The sequence below is a fragment of the Phaethon lepturus genome, unplaced genomic scaffold, assembly GCF_000687285.1.
Source record: "Phaethon lepturus isolate BGI_N335 unplaced genomic scaffold, ASM68728v1 scaffold4414, whole genome shotgun sequence".
NCBI lineage: Eukaryota > Metazoa > Chordata > Aves > Phaethontiformes > Phaethontidae > Phaethon > Phaethon lepturus.
This window is the reverse complement of record NW_010532538.1, coordinates 59,011-75,445: the sequence shown is the minus strand read 5'-3', so window position 1 is coordinate 75,445 and position 16,435 is coordinate 59,011. Positions and strand designations below refer to the sequence as shown.

The following is a 16,435-nucleotide window of genomic DNA, read 5'->3' as shown; positions in this document are numbered from 1 at the left end:
ACTCTTGTTGCAATGATAGACAATGACCTCAGTCATGAACTTCAGTTTGCCTTTCAAATGCAAACTGTAACAGCGTAGTAAGGTTCTTCCTTATTTGCTGTGCACCCTTACTTTTTAAGTAACTGAGCAAGAAGGGTTCTATTTTAGGAAAAATTTTTTGCACCCCCCCATATCCCGGCTGTCACTGGCTTCTTGGGAGTATCAGTGTGCCTGGCAGCACATCCCTGTGGTTTTCTTTGGCAAGAGTCTCCCTGCCGTGCTTGCCTTGCCTTATAACGTCGTCAGAAACAAGTACTAAAGAAATAGTCGTTACTTAGACTGAACTCCCATTGTGGCAGGGAGCATGGGATCATGCCCAACGCTCTTGTGTTGGCTTTCCAGTAGAGGCAGCTTATACTTCACTCTGATCACAAGATTTTTGCTGCACTTGAGCTTTGTTAGTGTTTTTCAGCCATGTGTGCTATGCCCCTATTGTGTGAAAAATGTGTGTAAGGAGATTTTTTTTCTCCTCTGATGTATATAATATGTATGTATTGCTGTGTCTTTATATAATCTCCTTAGATTACACACTCTCATGCCTACTGGGTACACCCAGTACACATCTGAGCTTTTAACAGTGGCAGAAGTCAATCAGATGTGGGTGACTCAGCCAGTGTAACACCTCTTCCTCCTTCCCTGCCCCTTCAAAAGTAAATAAATTGATAAACTGGAAGTCAGTTTGGGTTCAGAGCTCTTGAGTCGATGTCCCCAGTCTCATCAATTGCTGTCATTTCTGTAGCAGCTTGAGAAACCACAGCCAGTCAGCTGGGTTGTGTCAGGAGGAGCCGGGTGATGGCATCTGGAACTGCTTCACATCCAGGCAGGCAGGAAGTACGTGGGCATGACATATCCCCATGTCGCGCGGTGCAGGAGATGCCAAGCAGCTTCTTTCCATGCCAGTGCAACTGAGTTGGGACAATGCAGAGAGGGAGGTGATAAAATAGCCCTGTCTTTTGCGGCACAAAGGGAACAGTCCCTCATGATGCATGCAGGAACAGCAGTCATGCCAGGCCTTTGTGCTCGCCATATGGAGAGAAGGTTCTCCTTTGCTGCCACATCCCTGTAAAGGCTCATCATGCTTTGGCCCAAAATGTTCAATTCTCCTTCTCAGTGGTGACCCCAGCAGGATAGCTAGGTTTGGGATCACTAGAGAGTACCATGTCCAACCCACTGAATTCTTCTGCCCACTTCTAGACAATAGAGTATGGAATACTGTAAAGACAGAATTTCTATAAATGGTGATAATGTACTCTTGGGTCTCTCTGGGTGGTAATGTTTTCTGACTTAGTCAGAAATTGCTTCCTAATTGTTGACAGCCTTGAGGTAACCCATGCCCTCCACAAGTGATAAGTAAGTAGAGCTAGACATTCACCAGTCTCTGCTTCCTCGTCTCTCAAGCACATGGACAATGCACCCTGCATCAGGCTACAACTATCTGTTCCATCTCCTAAAGTAAACGTTACTGATTTGGTTTGATTTTTTTGTGTGTGTGCGGCAAATGCAAAGAAGTCAAAAGTTCTCTGCATAATACCTAGAAATATGTACAAAAGTTTTTTTTGGTTTTTTTTTACATTACAGGGCTTGGAAAAAAATGCCATGTAGCAGTGCAGGGTAATAATAATTAGTACCAACAGAAACATTTTCTACTTATCACATTGTCTGTCTGTTCAGAAAGATCTGGTTTGGGTCTTGCATTGGATGAGACATAAGAAAAGACTTTACTCATTCTCTTGAAAAATCATCTTTTATTTCTAGAGCAGAAATGATCGGTTGTACTTTAAAGCCTCAGAAAGTTGGATTTGTACTTCTTTTTTTCTCTTAAATAGGCAGATATATGATTATGAGCCCATTTTAACAACATACAGTGCTGGGGCAGACAGTGAAAGAAAAATATCAAATATATACAGTTAAACATAGCCTCATCTACCGAGTTTTTGTTATCCATGGATGACAGCCCTGTTAATAAATAAAAAGTCACTGGGAGGTTGGACTGGAAGTTAATGGTGAAACACATCTACAACATACTCCAGATGCTCAAGACAAGCAGACACATCACAGCCATAAGGGCACCTATATGGGGGTTGTGTTAGTCCAGCTTGGGTTTTCCCCTTCACTAGCCCAGGTGCAAACACTATGTAAGCAAAGAAATTTGGTCAAGGAGAAGACGGGTTCATGTTTTGGATATGTTGCTTGAAAATGGTGCTTATTACTGGCAGGGGTTTATATACAGAAAAAGGAAGAGGGGGAAGATGAAAGAGGAAAGATTTTGGCAGAGGTTGTAGTTCAGGCATGCAGAACAGATATCCTAGTCAACATAATCATAAAAGTGTGTCCGCTTGCTAGACTTACTACGTATGTCTCTCCGGTTAGGTTTCTGTCTTTAAATGTAAATGACATAGTATTGCCTTTAGACTTTGTGAGTCACTAGACCAAAGCCAAGAAGAGTTCAAATATGAAAAATATGTTTTGTTACATTTGCCATTAAAGAAACGGTATCATTCCAAGAGAGACGAAGCCTGAATTGTTTCCATAGTACTTTTCTCCTCCTTTTCAATATTTGCCCACATTTTGTTAACTGGGTTGAGCAAAAGGTTAGGGAGAGGGTGGCAGAACTGACCACAAGGAATTTCTTTACTTGCTGTCAGCCCATCCAAAAAAACCTTTACAGAAAATCTACGATTCTCCATTCCTGCAGCAGAAAAATTCCTAAAATATATGACCTTGCGATGGTTAAAAGATAGCCAAGAGCCAAAGCGGAGCGATGTTTTTATCCCAGTTCAGCCATGTCATGGGTCATGTGGTTCAGCATGTGAACAGGAAGGTGAGAATGGGTGAACTTTTGCCTCAGTTGTGCAGTCCATCAGAGAATAAATGGAGCAAATCACTCTGCAGCTGTATCGGGAGGTGAACGGCTGAATACCTCTCACACAGAGGCCTTTGTGTTCTGGACATGATCTAGCATTATGATGGGACGCACTAGGCTGAGGCTTTGTAGCAATTACTAACCCATTATCACGCTAGAACACGAGATCATTTATCTTCTAATTCGGAGTGTCACCTGTTCTTCATTTGCCAGTCAATAACCATTAATTACTTTCAGTGGAAATTTAAACAAAGCTTTTCCCCTCTGTTAAAACCAGTAAGCCATTCAGTAATGACAAATAAACCTGGAGCTGTATCTCCCCCTTTCCTCTCATTCTCAGCCCAGAGTCTGGTACAATATGAACTCTTAAAGGAAATGCCTAGAAATTGATAGGTCAGGGGCCTTTATTAGTTTGATGTGGGGGGAAGCACATTCCTGGCACTTGCTGTAAGGAAAGCATATAGCTACTGCTTGTACATAGATTTCTCATTGGTTGTGTCATGGGCTGTACCTGTGGAAATAAAGATTTTAATGTGGAGCTTGTTCAAAGATTTGTCTATCTTCTGGCTTGCCGTTGCATTTTTTTACTGACTGTTTATGCAGACCCATTAAAAGCGACATCATTTGGTCGCCTTCCTCAAAGCAAAATAAAATGATCACTTACTTTGTTTGTCATTTTTATCATGTTCATTTTTTTCGTACCTGATTTGATTGAGGTAATTGTAGGTGCCAACAATTGTGAATGCCAGAAAAAATAAAAGAACCGGCAGTTATAGATTCTCAAGTAATCATTAATCTACACATTCTTTCCTGGTAGGAGTTGAGGCAAAAATTGCTTTTAGCCACTCTATCTGCATTGTTTGATCGCTGCTAAGTTGATCCTGTAGAAATTTCCTGCAGTTTAAGTTGTATTTCTAAGATGGTGATTACTTGCTCTTTGAAATGGTAGACAAGAGTTGATACACCCAAGTGCATAAAACTTGGTGGGACCAATTGTCGAAAGCTAGGGTTTTGTTAGTATTTTGTAGCTGTCTCCTTCAATGTAGTGCATGTTTTTTTTTAAAGAGAAACACTCAACACATTTTTATATTAATACACAAAATTAACGTGTAAGTATTTTAAATATTCACTGGATTGTTCAATGTCTCAGCATAAGCACTCACACTAAAATTGTGTCCGATGAGTTACAATACTGAGGTATTTAAAAGCGGAGGGATGGCAAAAAATTATCGTTAAGTCTGATCCTGCTCCTACTGACACATGTTAATACTACTTTACAAAAGCGCATAGTAAATAACAGGTCCTGGCGCTAATCTTGTGTATTCAGTCAACCTATGTGGCATTTGGCAGTGGGGGGTGATTTTTACCAATAAATGAGGTTTTGTGGTTACATCTCTGCCAGATGCAACTGACACTACGGTGCTGTGTACGTTTCTAACAAAGGCGAGAATTTGAATTCATTATGTACAGCGAACATCCGCTAAAGCCAGGAGGAGGACTGCTATAAATTCTGACTCTGACTGTCTAATCTTGGAAATCCTTATTCACTCAAATACTGCCGCCTCGTATGAGGAAGCTTGTTGTTGTCAGCTGGGCTGCTTAATGAACGCTGAAGGTCTGGGAAATCAGGGACTAAGCTGGGCGAAACAGAACTATCAATTACTTCTTTTAGATATTCCTTTTACCTTTCTGTGAAGCTGCTGCTACTGTGAATTCTGCAAGCTTGTCCAGACACGAAGAAACAGGAGTTGGTGATTTATGGTGACCTCTCAAATCAGCAGGGAAACCCCAATGTTCCAAGAAAGCTCGTGTGAGAGATACGAGTTAAGACATCTCCTCCCCACAAGAGGAGTTTCATCAGCCAGTCGGGTATTTCTGCGTCATTGGCTAGGATGTTCAACCCTGGAAAGGAAAAATAATGTTGCTGCCATTGTCCTGCCCAGCAGGTCATATCCCTAAAGCACAATTAATGTCAAGGACTCACACAGCAGTTGCCCCAAACCCAGCCTTCCACGCACGTTCAAGGAGCAAAAAGGTTCAAAAGGAACATGTTAATAAAATCTTGTCAAAACTTTGGAAGATGCATAAAATAATAACTGGGAAGAAAAATGACTTGCAAATAGAACCATTTAAGTGGAATGTATCGCCTTGCTATGCTGGACACTGATTTATTAAGAATAGGGGGGGAAAATTGAATATTTCAGGTGGTATTTACCAAGAGAAACTGAGCTGTCCCAAAGCTTTTATTAATCTGATTTGCAGAGTATCCACTACCATCAAGGGACCTACTAAAGTTGTTTTCTTTAAAGCTGATGTGAAGAGGTCAATGCAAATAGCGTTGCGGATTACACTGTGAGAGGATGACAGTCCTTTTTACCATATGGAGAGAAAGTTGAATTATTTTGTTTTCCTTTTCTGGTTATTTATTAAATGAGGATCATGCCATACAGGTATTCCCTTTTCCTCTCCAAAGGAAGTGAAGTGTTTAGATCATTTTGATTGATCTAAAGTAATAATTATTCTGTCCACCTACAGCTCCTCGGCAGTCAAATAGTCCAGTTGCTAGAGCAGCGGCTTGCACGTCAGAAAACTGAAATGTACCTGCCCTGATAGCTCAGACAAGTCACATGTGTCTCTGCATGCCTCTTTTTCCATCTGCTTTCCTGCTTTCATGCTGACCTAGCTGGCCAGCCCTCTGAGATGGTGCTCATCCATCATTACTTGTTTGTGGGAGGGGACTCCGTGGAAGACATTGCTGTGGGAAGTAAACCTGCTCCCCTGAAAAGCAAATATTTCAACAATCCCGTGACGTTTTGCTTCAAAACCTATTGCACTTTCTGCTGCTGCGCAAATGGCTCTCTGAAGGAGATGTTAATGGTTGTCTCGCTTTTCTACCAGTGTTTGCTGTGTTCCTGTGTCAAAAGAAAAAGTTTCTGCTATGGTGCTTTAGTATGTAACATTCAGCAGATATTCAGAAGGAAAAACAGATTAACTTGGTCAGATACGCTGTTGACTATTCTTTGTTACCTTTTTAATTAGTTACTCTGAATGAAAATCTCAACTTAGCCAAAATAAACGTGATAGAAGAAGGAGCCAAAAGGACCCATATTTTCTTGATTCGGTGTGTTTGTCATTGTTCTATAACAGACAGACTCTGGACTGAAACATCTACAAGATTTTGTTCTTTTCCCCATATCTACGTCAATTCCTGCAGTGCTTTAAACAAGTGAATCCATAGTCTTGAGCACTAAACCAAGTCTCAGTGTTCAAAAGTAAACATATTAAAGTCTCCCCTGCAGAAAACCCTGCTGTGAAACAAATTGAAAATCAAATACAGCATTGTTTTCTATAATAAGAAATAATTGAACTCTTTTCAGAGTTGCACTGAACTGGTTAATAGCTGCCATGTTAGGAAAGTGCTCATTTCCCCAGCTTGGGGTATGTTTGTGTATGTGTAGTTATTTCCAATCAAAAATGCAGTAATATAATATCATGTGCCAAAGAGGCCGCTTACACGTGTACTGAATCTGACTTTGTTTGTCTTTCTGCAGGCCATGTGGCTGATGTTGCAAACGGATGAGCCCGAGGACTTTGTCATAGCCACTGGGGAGGTCCATAGCGTCCGTGAATTTGTGGAGAAGTCATTTAAGCACATCGGGAAAACCATTGTGTAAGTATGAACATAAGACAAGCAGCCACAGGTTGAACATTTCTATCCTGTTCCCTTTGCTGTGTTACAGAGTATTGTTTCTTTACGTTCTTTTGTTTTTTTCCCTTGCTTTCTAATTTTGTAACATATGAGACCTTCTGGGCATGAATGACTGCCACAGTGGATATTTCTAGAGTTGCCCTCCAGATCATAAGAAAAAAATGTAGGTGGGTACGTCTTAATTTTTTATTCCGAATCTTCATTCTCTGTTCCCCCATTCGCTCCCCATTGGGTGACAGATGCCCCTCCCAAAGATGTTAGTACCAAGGTGATGTTCATCGCCCTGCTGAAAAAGGGTTTTTTTCTGCCCGGTTCTCTATTTTGTGCCCCCCGATCCCCATAGTCCTGCTCTCATCCTCTGCGATCTCAAGAGGTGACACCTGCCAACCCTGTCCTTTCTGCGTGACAGCCCATCAGCCACGCCACAAGGATTATGTAGCAACCCACTCTACATTCCTATTAGCTCTTCTCCTACTAAGCCATAAAAAAGTTAAGCAGTGGGTGCAGAATGTTTACAATGCATATTCCACATAGTTTGATTGAAAATACAAAATTCCTTCTCAAGGCCATATAATAAAACCAGGATGGCTTGGTGAGCGCTTTCTGTAATTTATATTTTTATTGTTTATTATTTTTTCAATTTCCCTCCTTCTGTATCTTCCCTGGGCCCCATGCATCAACATACCAATCTCAGCTGGAAAAGGGAGAGGAAAGCCACAGGCTCTTCCATGACGCTAGCGCCAGGGCTGTTCCTCAGGCCATCAAAGTCACTTGTGCAGCTGGTGAACTTTTGACAGGGCCAATAAGTTTTACTTGGGAACAAAAACTTGACAAATTCAATAAATATGCAGAAGTGCACAGATATACACAATATTATTTGAACAGCCAGTGGGTGGCTGGGGAGGTAATAACATTTTCTTCTCAATGAGTTTTTAGTCTGGTTTCAATTTTTGGCATCAACTTCCAGAAAAAAATCTGATGGGGAAGAGAGCAACTGTATAAATAGAATTTCTAGCCCAAAAGCTCAGTTTTGGGAATAAGCTTCTCTCTGTATTTTTAGCATCTCTTGATAGCGAGACGTCCCTGTATGATCACGCACTGTCCCATATGATAACCTAACAGTAGTGAGGTTTGACAAGGTGAACAGGAGGTGGTAGGAGCTCTAGTAATTGCTTTGTCTTTCTTATTTTTTCTCCTTTTTCTATACTTTTGCTTCTTGTGTTTATAAGTTAATTCTCTCTGGTAAACATTGATACGAATATGCTGTGGATTCAGTTGCTCCATGTAAGTAAGAATTCTTGTGATTTTGAGACCTATTTTGCCCCTGTCTAGTGTTGTTTGCAAAAGCAAGAATGAATGTTTGGTGAACAACTTTTTTTTATTATTTATTACCTAAAATAAGAAACTGAAATGTGTAGAGCAATATCTAGCTGAATGTCTTTATTTGCAATTTCTTCTGATGTCAATAAATTTATCTATTAGTCTAATTTTAAACTCCCTGCTTTGATGTTGGCCAAAGAAGTCTCAGCATTTCCCAAGATGGACAAATCAGCATGTATTTTTCAGAAAGCAAATTAAACCCTCAAGAAAACCTAAAGAAAAGAACAATTGCAGAAATAGAAGTGAAAATACTTTTATGAAAGCTTCTGTTATAGAAAGGCTATTAAAACCTTATTTTGGATTTAGTTGGTCCTAACACACAACATTTTGTGTCCCTTTTGTTTAATTTTTTGCTCACATATGGCTCCATATGCTGGACTGCATATTATTCAAGTTGGTGGTCACTGCGGTCAGTGTTTGGATTGAATTAATCAGCCACAAGTTTCTCTCTCAGGGAAACTTTACAGTATGACTCCAAGTGATGAGGTAGCAGGTATTTTGTGTGTACAAAGGCACAGTTGCACTTTTTTTACTAATCAGTAAAGGTAATTTTCAAAAATTGTGTAAGAATCCACATGACATCTAGTGACATGGATTTTGAGGAACCTAAATCACTTTAGAAAGGGGGCTTGGCTGCTAATCCCCACGGCTCCTCTGTAGTTTTTCTTCACTGCGGATAAGTTATTAATTCCTTAAGCCATTTACAGGTGACATATAAATGTCTATTCATATGGGGACTGAGGTGACATTTTAGGTGCTAATGATAGTTTCGTTGCTGATCATTTTGACAATGGTGTAATTCTGATCATTTTAGATATAGTCTAGCCAGATAAACCGGCCGTTCGCTCCCCCTGCTCCCAGGGCGGGGGTAGTGTCACAACAGACCCACTACTCATCCCATAGCCATCGTTCATCTTTCAAATTGCACTAGATGTAAAATACTTCTCAGGATTTGGAAAGTTTTGTTAAGAACCTCCATAATTTTACTAGGTGTCAGCTCGGCCCATGCTTTTGCAGCACACACACGGTCTCTCCATGCCCTTGCTGGCTTCTTGGCCAGCCGGCTGGTAACCTCTCACATTCTTCAAAACCCCCAAGGGCTTTCTACTCCCACCTCCCCCAGTTTGAATATATCATCTTCAGGGAGTAGCCTGGCAGCAAAATCCTCCCTCTTAGCATTGTGGGACCCCACTGGTGAGTCCCGTTGGTCTGTTTCTTTACAATTTATGAGGCACCTAAGAACCAGCGCACCAGAGTGCAATTGCTAAATTGCTACGTTCCTGCCAGGAGGGCTGCTTTCTTCCTATCTCCCTTCTTCAAAGTCTGGTTGAGTTTTTGTGTTGTTTGGTGGTTTGGGGGTTTTTTTACAGGTATTACGAAATCTTGCAATCTCAAAAACTTTTCTGGGAAATTTGCAGCAGCCCTTCCCACTGCTGTAAGTGATGGCACAGCTTCTCAGTACTGCTGTTCAATGCGCCTTTCAAAATTGATGGAACGATGGAGCGACTGGCCGGGAGGGATGTCATGGCAAGCAGCAGTTGGCAGACCTCATCGCACATCTGAGAACACAGGGCACATGTGGGGGGCTCTTAACCATCCCTACTTCGTGCTTTGTCAGGGAGAGTTGCAAATGTAAGCAAGTCTTAGCTGTCACATCTTGAGATTGCAGTAGAGGACAGGAAGAAAAGCAATCCTGACTGCCCCAGCAACTAACTAAAAAGATTTCTTTTTTTGTTTTTGTCTTCCTAACAATCCACATCACCTTGTGCAGCTCAAAATCCAGGACAGCCTAAAAAAATCTTTCCAAGAAGATAACATAATACTCCGTCATAGCCAGTCATTTGCACATGTCAGGACTATGTCTTCTAGCCAAAATAAGAGAGAGAGAAACTTTACTACATTTTTGTAACTAATGAAATGGTACAGCTGCAACAAGACTGATTCTCTCTCTGAAATTGACTGTAAGGTGTACACTGAGGTTTATCTACCTTGTGTGTTTTTTTCTTCTAACATTTCTTTTTCAAGGGAGAAATTTCAAATTATATTTATATAGTCCTCTGAATCATTCAAATTCAGTCCTTTGTACTAACAGGAAAGCCTCAGAGCTACAAATATTTTCCCCTTGTACGGATTACACTTTTTTTTCTTTTACTTTCCCTTCTACTTATTACTAATTAAATAGTACTTGGGGGAAACACTTCCCGCCTATAATTTGAACTACAGCAGGGTAAACGAAACAGGCAAATGCTTGTCTTGACTAATTTTCTGTCATTAATCTTATTAAATTAGAACAGGATTGCAAAGATAGCCTGAAACCACTACAGCACTCAGAGTTCTTTGCAGAGTGCTACAAAGACTGCTGTCTGCAAATGTGGAGAGAAAAAAAAGAAAAAAAAAAAAAAAGAAAAAAAAAACTGTTTGAGCAGTGGGAAGATTTATTGTGGTTTTTATTAATATAAAAATACATGCACATTTGTTACAGAAATATTCATTGCTTCCAGGATCAGAATTAATTCGGTAAAAATGAATACTTTAGTCATTTGGCTCTACATACAAACTTTATCTTAACTAACGTGCCAGTTAGTCGTACAAAAGATCACCCTAAAAGGGGAAGTTTGCAGATAAGCTATAAGGTCTAATGAGGTGAACTACTAGCAGAAGTGGAGCAGTGGCCTCTTCAGTGACAGTGAAGGTTGAACTGAGGTTGAACTGGGGGAGGAGAGTTTTTCTGGTTTGGTTTTGTTTGAGTTTTTTTTCTTTTTACTTTAAAATGGAAGGTTGGATTACAGAAACACATGAGATTTGAAGGATTGCTGGAAGAATGGAAAGACAACAGTACGTTAGTAATGGTGCTGTGGGGACCTAGAAGAGGAGCCATCAAAAGTCATCTTCAAAACAGCTGCTGTTTCCAGGTCTGGCTTTTGCTCAGTAAAAGGTGCTGACCGGCCAGTGCGTTGTATTCAACAGCTCAGGAAAATCAGAAGATTTCAGATGAGGAGGAAGGGAACAGAATTTCATGCAGAAATTGGAGGCACTTGGAAGGGTGATGGTTGAAAGGAGCCCAGCCAGGTCGGTGAAGAATGCTGGCCCGGGTGAACCCACACGAGCAAGGGTCCTCGCTTAGGACTGCACCGCTTCTACCACTGTTCTCACTGTAGACTGTGTGTTTTAGGGGGGCATTCAGCCCACCTCAGCTGGAGAATTACCTCTTCCCACTAAGCAGGCTTTTATTACTTTCTTATTGATAGAAGGTATTTGTAGGCAGACCTAATTACTGTTTCAAAACTCAAATTAAGGTTTGAAGACTGTAACAATGTAATTATCTGATTTCATACTTTATAAGAGGTATGAGAGTTTCTCCTGTAGGAAGACTGGGTGAGAATTAAATGAGGCGTTTCATGGGAAATTCAACTTTTCCCCCCCCCCCCAATGAAATAAAAATAATTCTCACAAATGCAGTTTGGAAAAATATCTGATTTCTGGTCAGCTTTGTGTCTCTTCTAACCTCCTTTTAAGGAAAGAATAACTTCAAAAGAATTTTTAAAGCCATTCTGAAAGAAAAAAAAAAAAAACACCAAAATTCAGTTTGACAGTAATAGAACTTACTTGAAACTAAAAATTGTCTTTCCAGAATGTTTTGATTTTCACAGAAGCATTAATATTCTTTGAGGAAACATTTTCTTCTCAACACCAACTTTCACAATTTGAAGTAAAGGGATAAGAACTTCAAAAGATTTCCAATGAACTGAAAAAAAAACCCGCAAAAAAAACCCAAAAAAGAAACCAAAAAACAGGCAGCCTAGCATGTGCTCATTTTAAAATCTCATAATGTCAGGAGTCACAATTTAGATTTTTGAAACTTGGGCTTGACCATGCTGGGAATATAACAACAACAATAGCATTGTTTTAACTGTGTTCCTTTAGTGAACAAACACTGAAGACCTGATTCGTCAGAGCATTTGAAAAAAAATTTAAGTACATCTCTGTATGGTAGCATACTTGTTCTTTAGATTTAAGCGCAAGATCGTGGTTAAGCAATCCCTATGTCCTTGATTGCTTTGATGCATCAGAGCTGCTGGCAAGGTTGGTGGTTGAGTTGGTGGCAAAGGAACATATGAAGGGTCATATTTAAAGTTTCCTTGCAAAAGATTACTGGCAAAAGACATTAACGGTCTGTTATATGGTGTCAGTTTTGCTGTTTACAAAGTGCCAGGACAGAATGAAGTGCTTCGGCTTAATTATGTGTGTAGCAGAAATAAGGCCACAAATCCAAGACGTCTACAAAAATGGTATCTTATGTTAGCCGTGGAGGAATAGCAACGTTTTCCTAATATTTTATTTTTAATTAATGTTCATTTTCAAATGTGAAAATATTTTCTATTTGCATATATTTTATTTAAAACATGTACGTGACAGTTTTATTTTCTGTAAAGAGGCTGAGCAGCTGTAGCTACTAGTGGTTTTGAATATTTTTTAAAATGCTATCAGTTCTGTTTCTGTGTAAAGATCGAAAAAGGAGATAAAATGCATACACTTGTTCAGTTTATCTGTGCTTTTGTGAAAGGTTTAATTTTTAGTTGATTTCTTCACCACCTCAAAAATACATGTATTTTGCATTTTTTTGCTTCTCAGTTACAGCCATTCTGACCATTTGGTCCATTGCAGTGTTATTCCAACCCCCCCTTGATTATCCTGGCTCCCCTGTGTCCTTCCCTGCCCACCTCACACCCTGCCGGGTGGCTACCCCATCCTTCATCCCATACCTGTGGATGTGTTTATAGCGTGAAGCTTGTTGTCTTACTGAATAGTTATAGGAAATGATAAATACTTGGAATCTCCAGAGTTGAAGAGGAAAAGGAGCATTCATCACCGCTGATAATAAATGTTATGACAGTAGTGATCTGTAGATATGGAATTGGTCTTAAGTTAAATGCAGTCCATTCCTCTGTAAATCCAAAGTGTGAAAGCTCTTGAGGTGAAGAACCTTTTAAACAAGTAAACTTGCACAGGCATCCGAAATGTGATTAATTTAGTTTTACAGAAATTTCTGAGGTCAGTGATAGCAGTGGTGTCCACCAGAGTTGACAATGACTGTCACCCTAAGCAATCCCAAAGCACCTGTCTCCAACAGTGAGGCACTCGATGTGGACTCGTAGGTGCAGAGGGCATCAAACCTTCTTTGTCAGTAGCAAACGCGTGGTCCCGCGCATCCTCCTCTGGGTGCAGAGCATTCTGGCATTCAGCTGATGCTATCAGCTGTGAAAGCAAACCCATCCTTTGCTTTAGCGAGAGGGTGAAGCCTCGTCAGTGTGGAGCAGGCAATGGTCTTGCTGTAGAGGCTCGATGCCTGCAGGCCCTAGGACCAGCGTTTTGTGGAAAGCCTGCTCTAGGCCAGCCTGGAAGCCCTGGGCTTTGACACCAGCTGGGGGCTGGAGGTGATCCACTCCCCATCCTCCATAAATTTAGCCCAGCCCTGATTAGCTAAACTCTCTTCAGCCAGAGATCCTTTGCCTTTCCCCCAAGTTACACAAGACCCTCTTCTTACTTACTTGGGCATCTGCGCTAAGGGGCAGAAAGCTGGGTAGTCCTTGTGGCTGGAGCTATCTAAAACCACAGCAACGTCAGGGTTGCCCGTGCCTCTTCCACCACGCTTGTGCTTCAGGATAATCTGGTATTACATTTTCCAGTTAACAATTCTGACTGCAGCTTGACTATAGACTGGGGAGGGGTTTGGTGGGTTTGGTTTTTTTTTTTCCCCTTTCCTTGCGGTTAGAGGAAGAGGGGAGGGGGTATTGGTTAGCAAAATGGATGCCTTGCTCCTGGTGTCAGGCTGGCCCCGGTGCAATCTCTTTTATCAGCAGTATGGTGTCCCCAGCTGTGAGCGCCGAGGTGCCAGGAGTAATTAGAAGTGGGGCTATCAAATGCGACTTTGTTCCCAATGAGAAGTACTTTTTTCTTCCTTGTGAACTTTTCACATTACCGGGCTGAACAAAACGGGTGGAGATTCCTTCTTAAGCTATTTCTATTGTTGTATAACTTTGATAGCAACATTAAGTGAGTCTTTACTGGCCCGGCCAAGCCTTCTGGAGCCTGTTGGGTGTTAAATGGGGTTCTCTGCTCGGTGACCTCCAACAACAGCTGACGTCTCCTGATCTAAGCGCTTCCTGTTGTTTTACTGGTGACGGTTAGTTTTCTATTAAGCTCATTTGAGTCCTGCACATTTTTACCCTCTGCCCTTTAAAGGGAGGGACTAATGTTAGTTTTGGCTTCTGAATGAAAACTTCGCAGTTCAGGCTTCAAACAGAGCAACTGTAAAAAAGGAAGAAAATTTAAATTATAAATCACCTTTAGCACCATGGCATGACTATTAACAGCTGACTTCACTGTGGCTGTTATCTGTTGGAAATTATTTCAATGTGAAGTGTTCCCAGTATCAAGCATCCTACAGGCTTTGCTAGTCATCCAAAACTCATGAGTTGTGCTTAAAAATCATGGGATTTAAAAACTAGTAATAATGCATATTTGGTATTTCCTTCTGCCTTTCGATGTTTTAACATTCATGGGTACACAGAGGTCACATTTTCCGACTTTTCTCCTTAGCCCTCAGGGCTAGAAACTCAAAAATGAAGGCTGAGATTGTCAAAGAATTAAATTCTTCTTGGAGCTTTGGGGGGGCAAGGGAGCAAGGAGAAATCAAATTTGTGACAAAATCCCAAGAGCTGGAAGTACAATTAGTAAGTGGGAGGCAAGGGGTGCTTTTCTTTCATTGCTGGTGACTGAGGCTAAATAGTCTAAATCACAGTGCTGATTTAAATTACATAGATTTTACTTAAACACAAAAAAAGTAAAGGATTTCATCACTACACTTTTATGCCAAGCTGGTTCATAGCCCCATGATATATACTTAGAGGCAAAAAACAAAGAGAAGATAAAGTTTCAATCATAACTCTGGATTTTGTACATTTAATGGATTAGGTTTGATACACCAGTGTACGTTCCTACCTATGTCATCTGAAGCATTTGTTTTGAGAGGGAGCAGCGTCCTCAGGCTTCCAGGCTGCCGACTGGCCTCTCCAAAAGCAGAGCTAGTCACCCCCCAAACCATTCCTCTTCTGCTGCTCCCAAAATTTTAGACCAGGACAGTTGCTAAAAAAATAGTTCACGGCACAACCAGATCACATAAATTACAGCAAATTGCAGACTGTTCAACACATATGAAACTAATTTGGACAGAGTAGCTGGCTTTCAGCTCACAGGTAGTAAGTGCTGTTTACAGTACATGTATGTGAAGTGCCATGTCAAGCTAGGACTGAAAACTCAAGAACTGTTTTTGTTTTGTTTTTCCTAGTTAAGCACAAATTAAATTATGCAGCTTAACGCTATTCAAACAAAGCTTCACATCCATAAAATTAACAGATTAAAGAATTCCTGAAAGTATTGGCCAAAATACAAAAATAAAATATTTTAAGAAAACAACTTTGAACGAATCCACAAATGAAAAACCTCACTGTCATATTTATTCGCAGATACATGAGACACTCTGGAATCAGGACGTTTTATTCTCCCCTAGCATTATGTGTTTAATTTGGAAGTCCTGTATTGTAGACCTTCCGCTGAATCAAAAACCAAAACAAAGAGACTTCAAAAGCCATTGTTGCTCCATTCAAGTCTAAACTCTGCCTTTGTTCCTATAGCTAATGAGTTTATACTGTCCTGCAGGGAGAATTGACACCAGCCTCAAGTAAATGAATGCAGGCCAAATGTTGGTAAGATCAGAGCACTAAAGCAATTATGGGTTGATTAAATGTTTATCTTCTTTACAGGTGGGAAGGGAAGAATGAAAATGAAGTAGGACGATGCAAAGAGACTGGCAAGATTCATGTGACAGTCAATCACAAGTACTACAGGCCAACTGAAGTGGTAAGAAAATGCCCTCTTCTAGCTTTGCAAATGAATAATCCAATCACTCAGCCAATAAATTGCTGCATTTGGCCAGCAGTCTGTGAAAATGGCTTAATTGCGCTCCTGCTGCCAGCTTTTAGAGCTCTAAATTAGCCTGCTTGTTGGCCCCCTCGCAGCCAGCTACCTGGGAACGGGCAGGCAGGCAGCCCTGCCCAGGAGGAGCGGGTTCGCACCGTCAGAGATGCTCCGCCGCTTCGGTCACCCTCTCTGAATGGGAGAGGGGATGCTTAGGGGGGCGAAACATCACCTTGTGGGAAACAAAGCAAAATGTAAAACAACTTGTTGTTCCTTCTGGTCTTGAATGGGTATGTGGTCATTTCTCCTCCAGCTGCAAGAATGGAAAGCATTGGAAAGCATGGAAGGTGGAGGCTAATAGGCTTGATTTTTGAAGTACCTCCTTCTGTGTCTTCATGACAGTGTTTCAACTCCATCCAGCGAGCATCCCCTGTTCAACTTAGGTCTTTGTAACTGAGGGTACCAAA

General features: G+C 40.9%; 1 protein-coding gene across 1 annotated transcript in view; it reads left to right on the top strand.

Annotated features, from left to right (window-relative positions):
* GMDS (GDP-mannose 4,6-dehydratase) overlaps positions 1 to 15,911 on the top strand; it is a gene marked incomplete at both ends in the record, with an annotated part of 183,427 nt that extends 167,516 nt beyond the window's left edge. The window contains 2 exons of the mRNA XM_010284859.1: positions 6,454 to 6,572; positions 15,815 to 15,911. Of these exons, the coding sequence (XP_010283161.1) occupies positions 6,454 to 6,572; positions 15,815 to 15,911 (216 nt within the window). The remainder of the gene's footprint in view (positions 1 to 6,453; positions 6,573 to 15,814) is intronic.
* Positions 15,912 to 16,435: the final 524 nt, after the last annotated feature.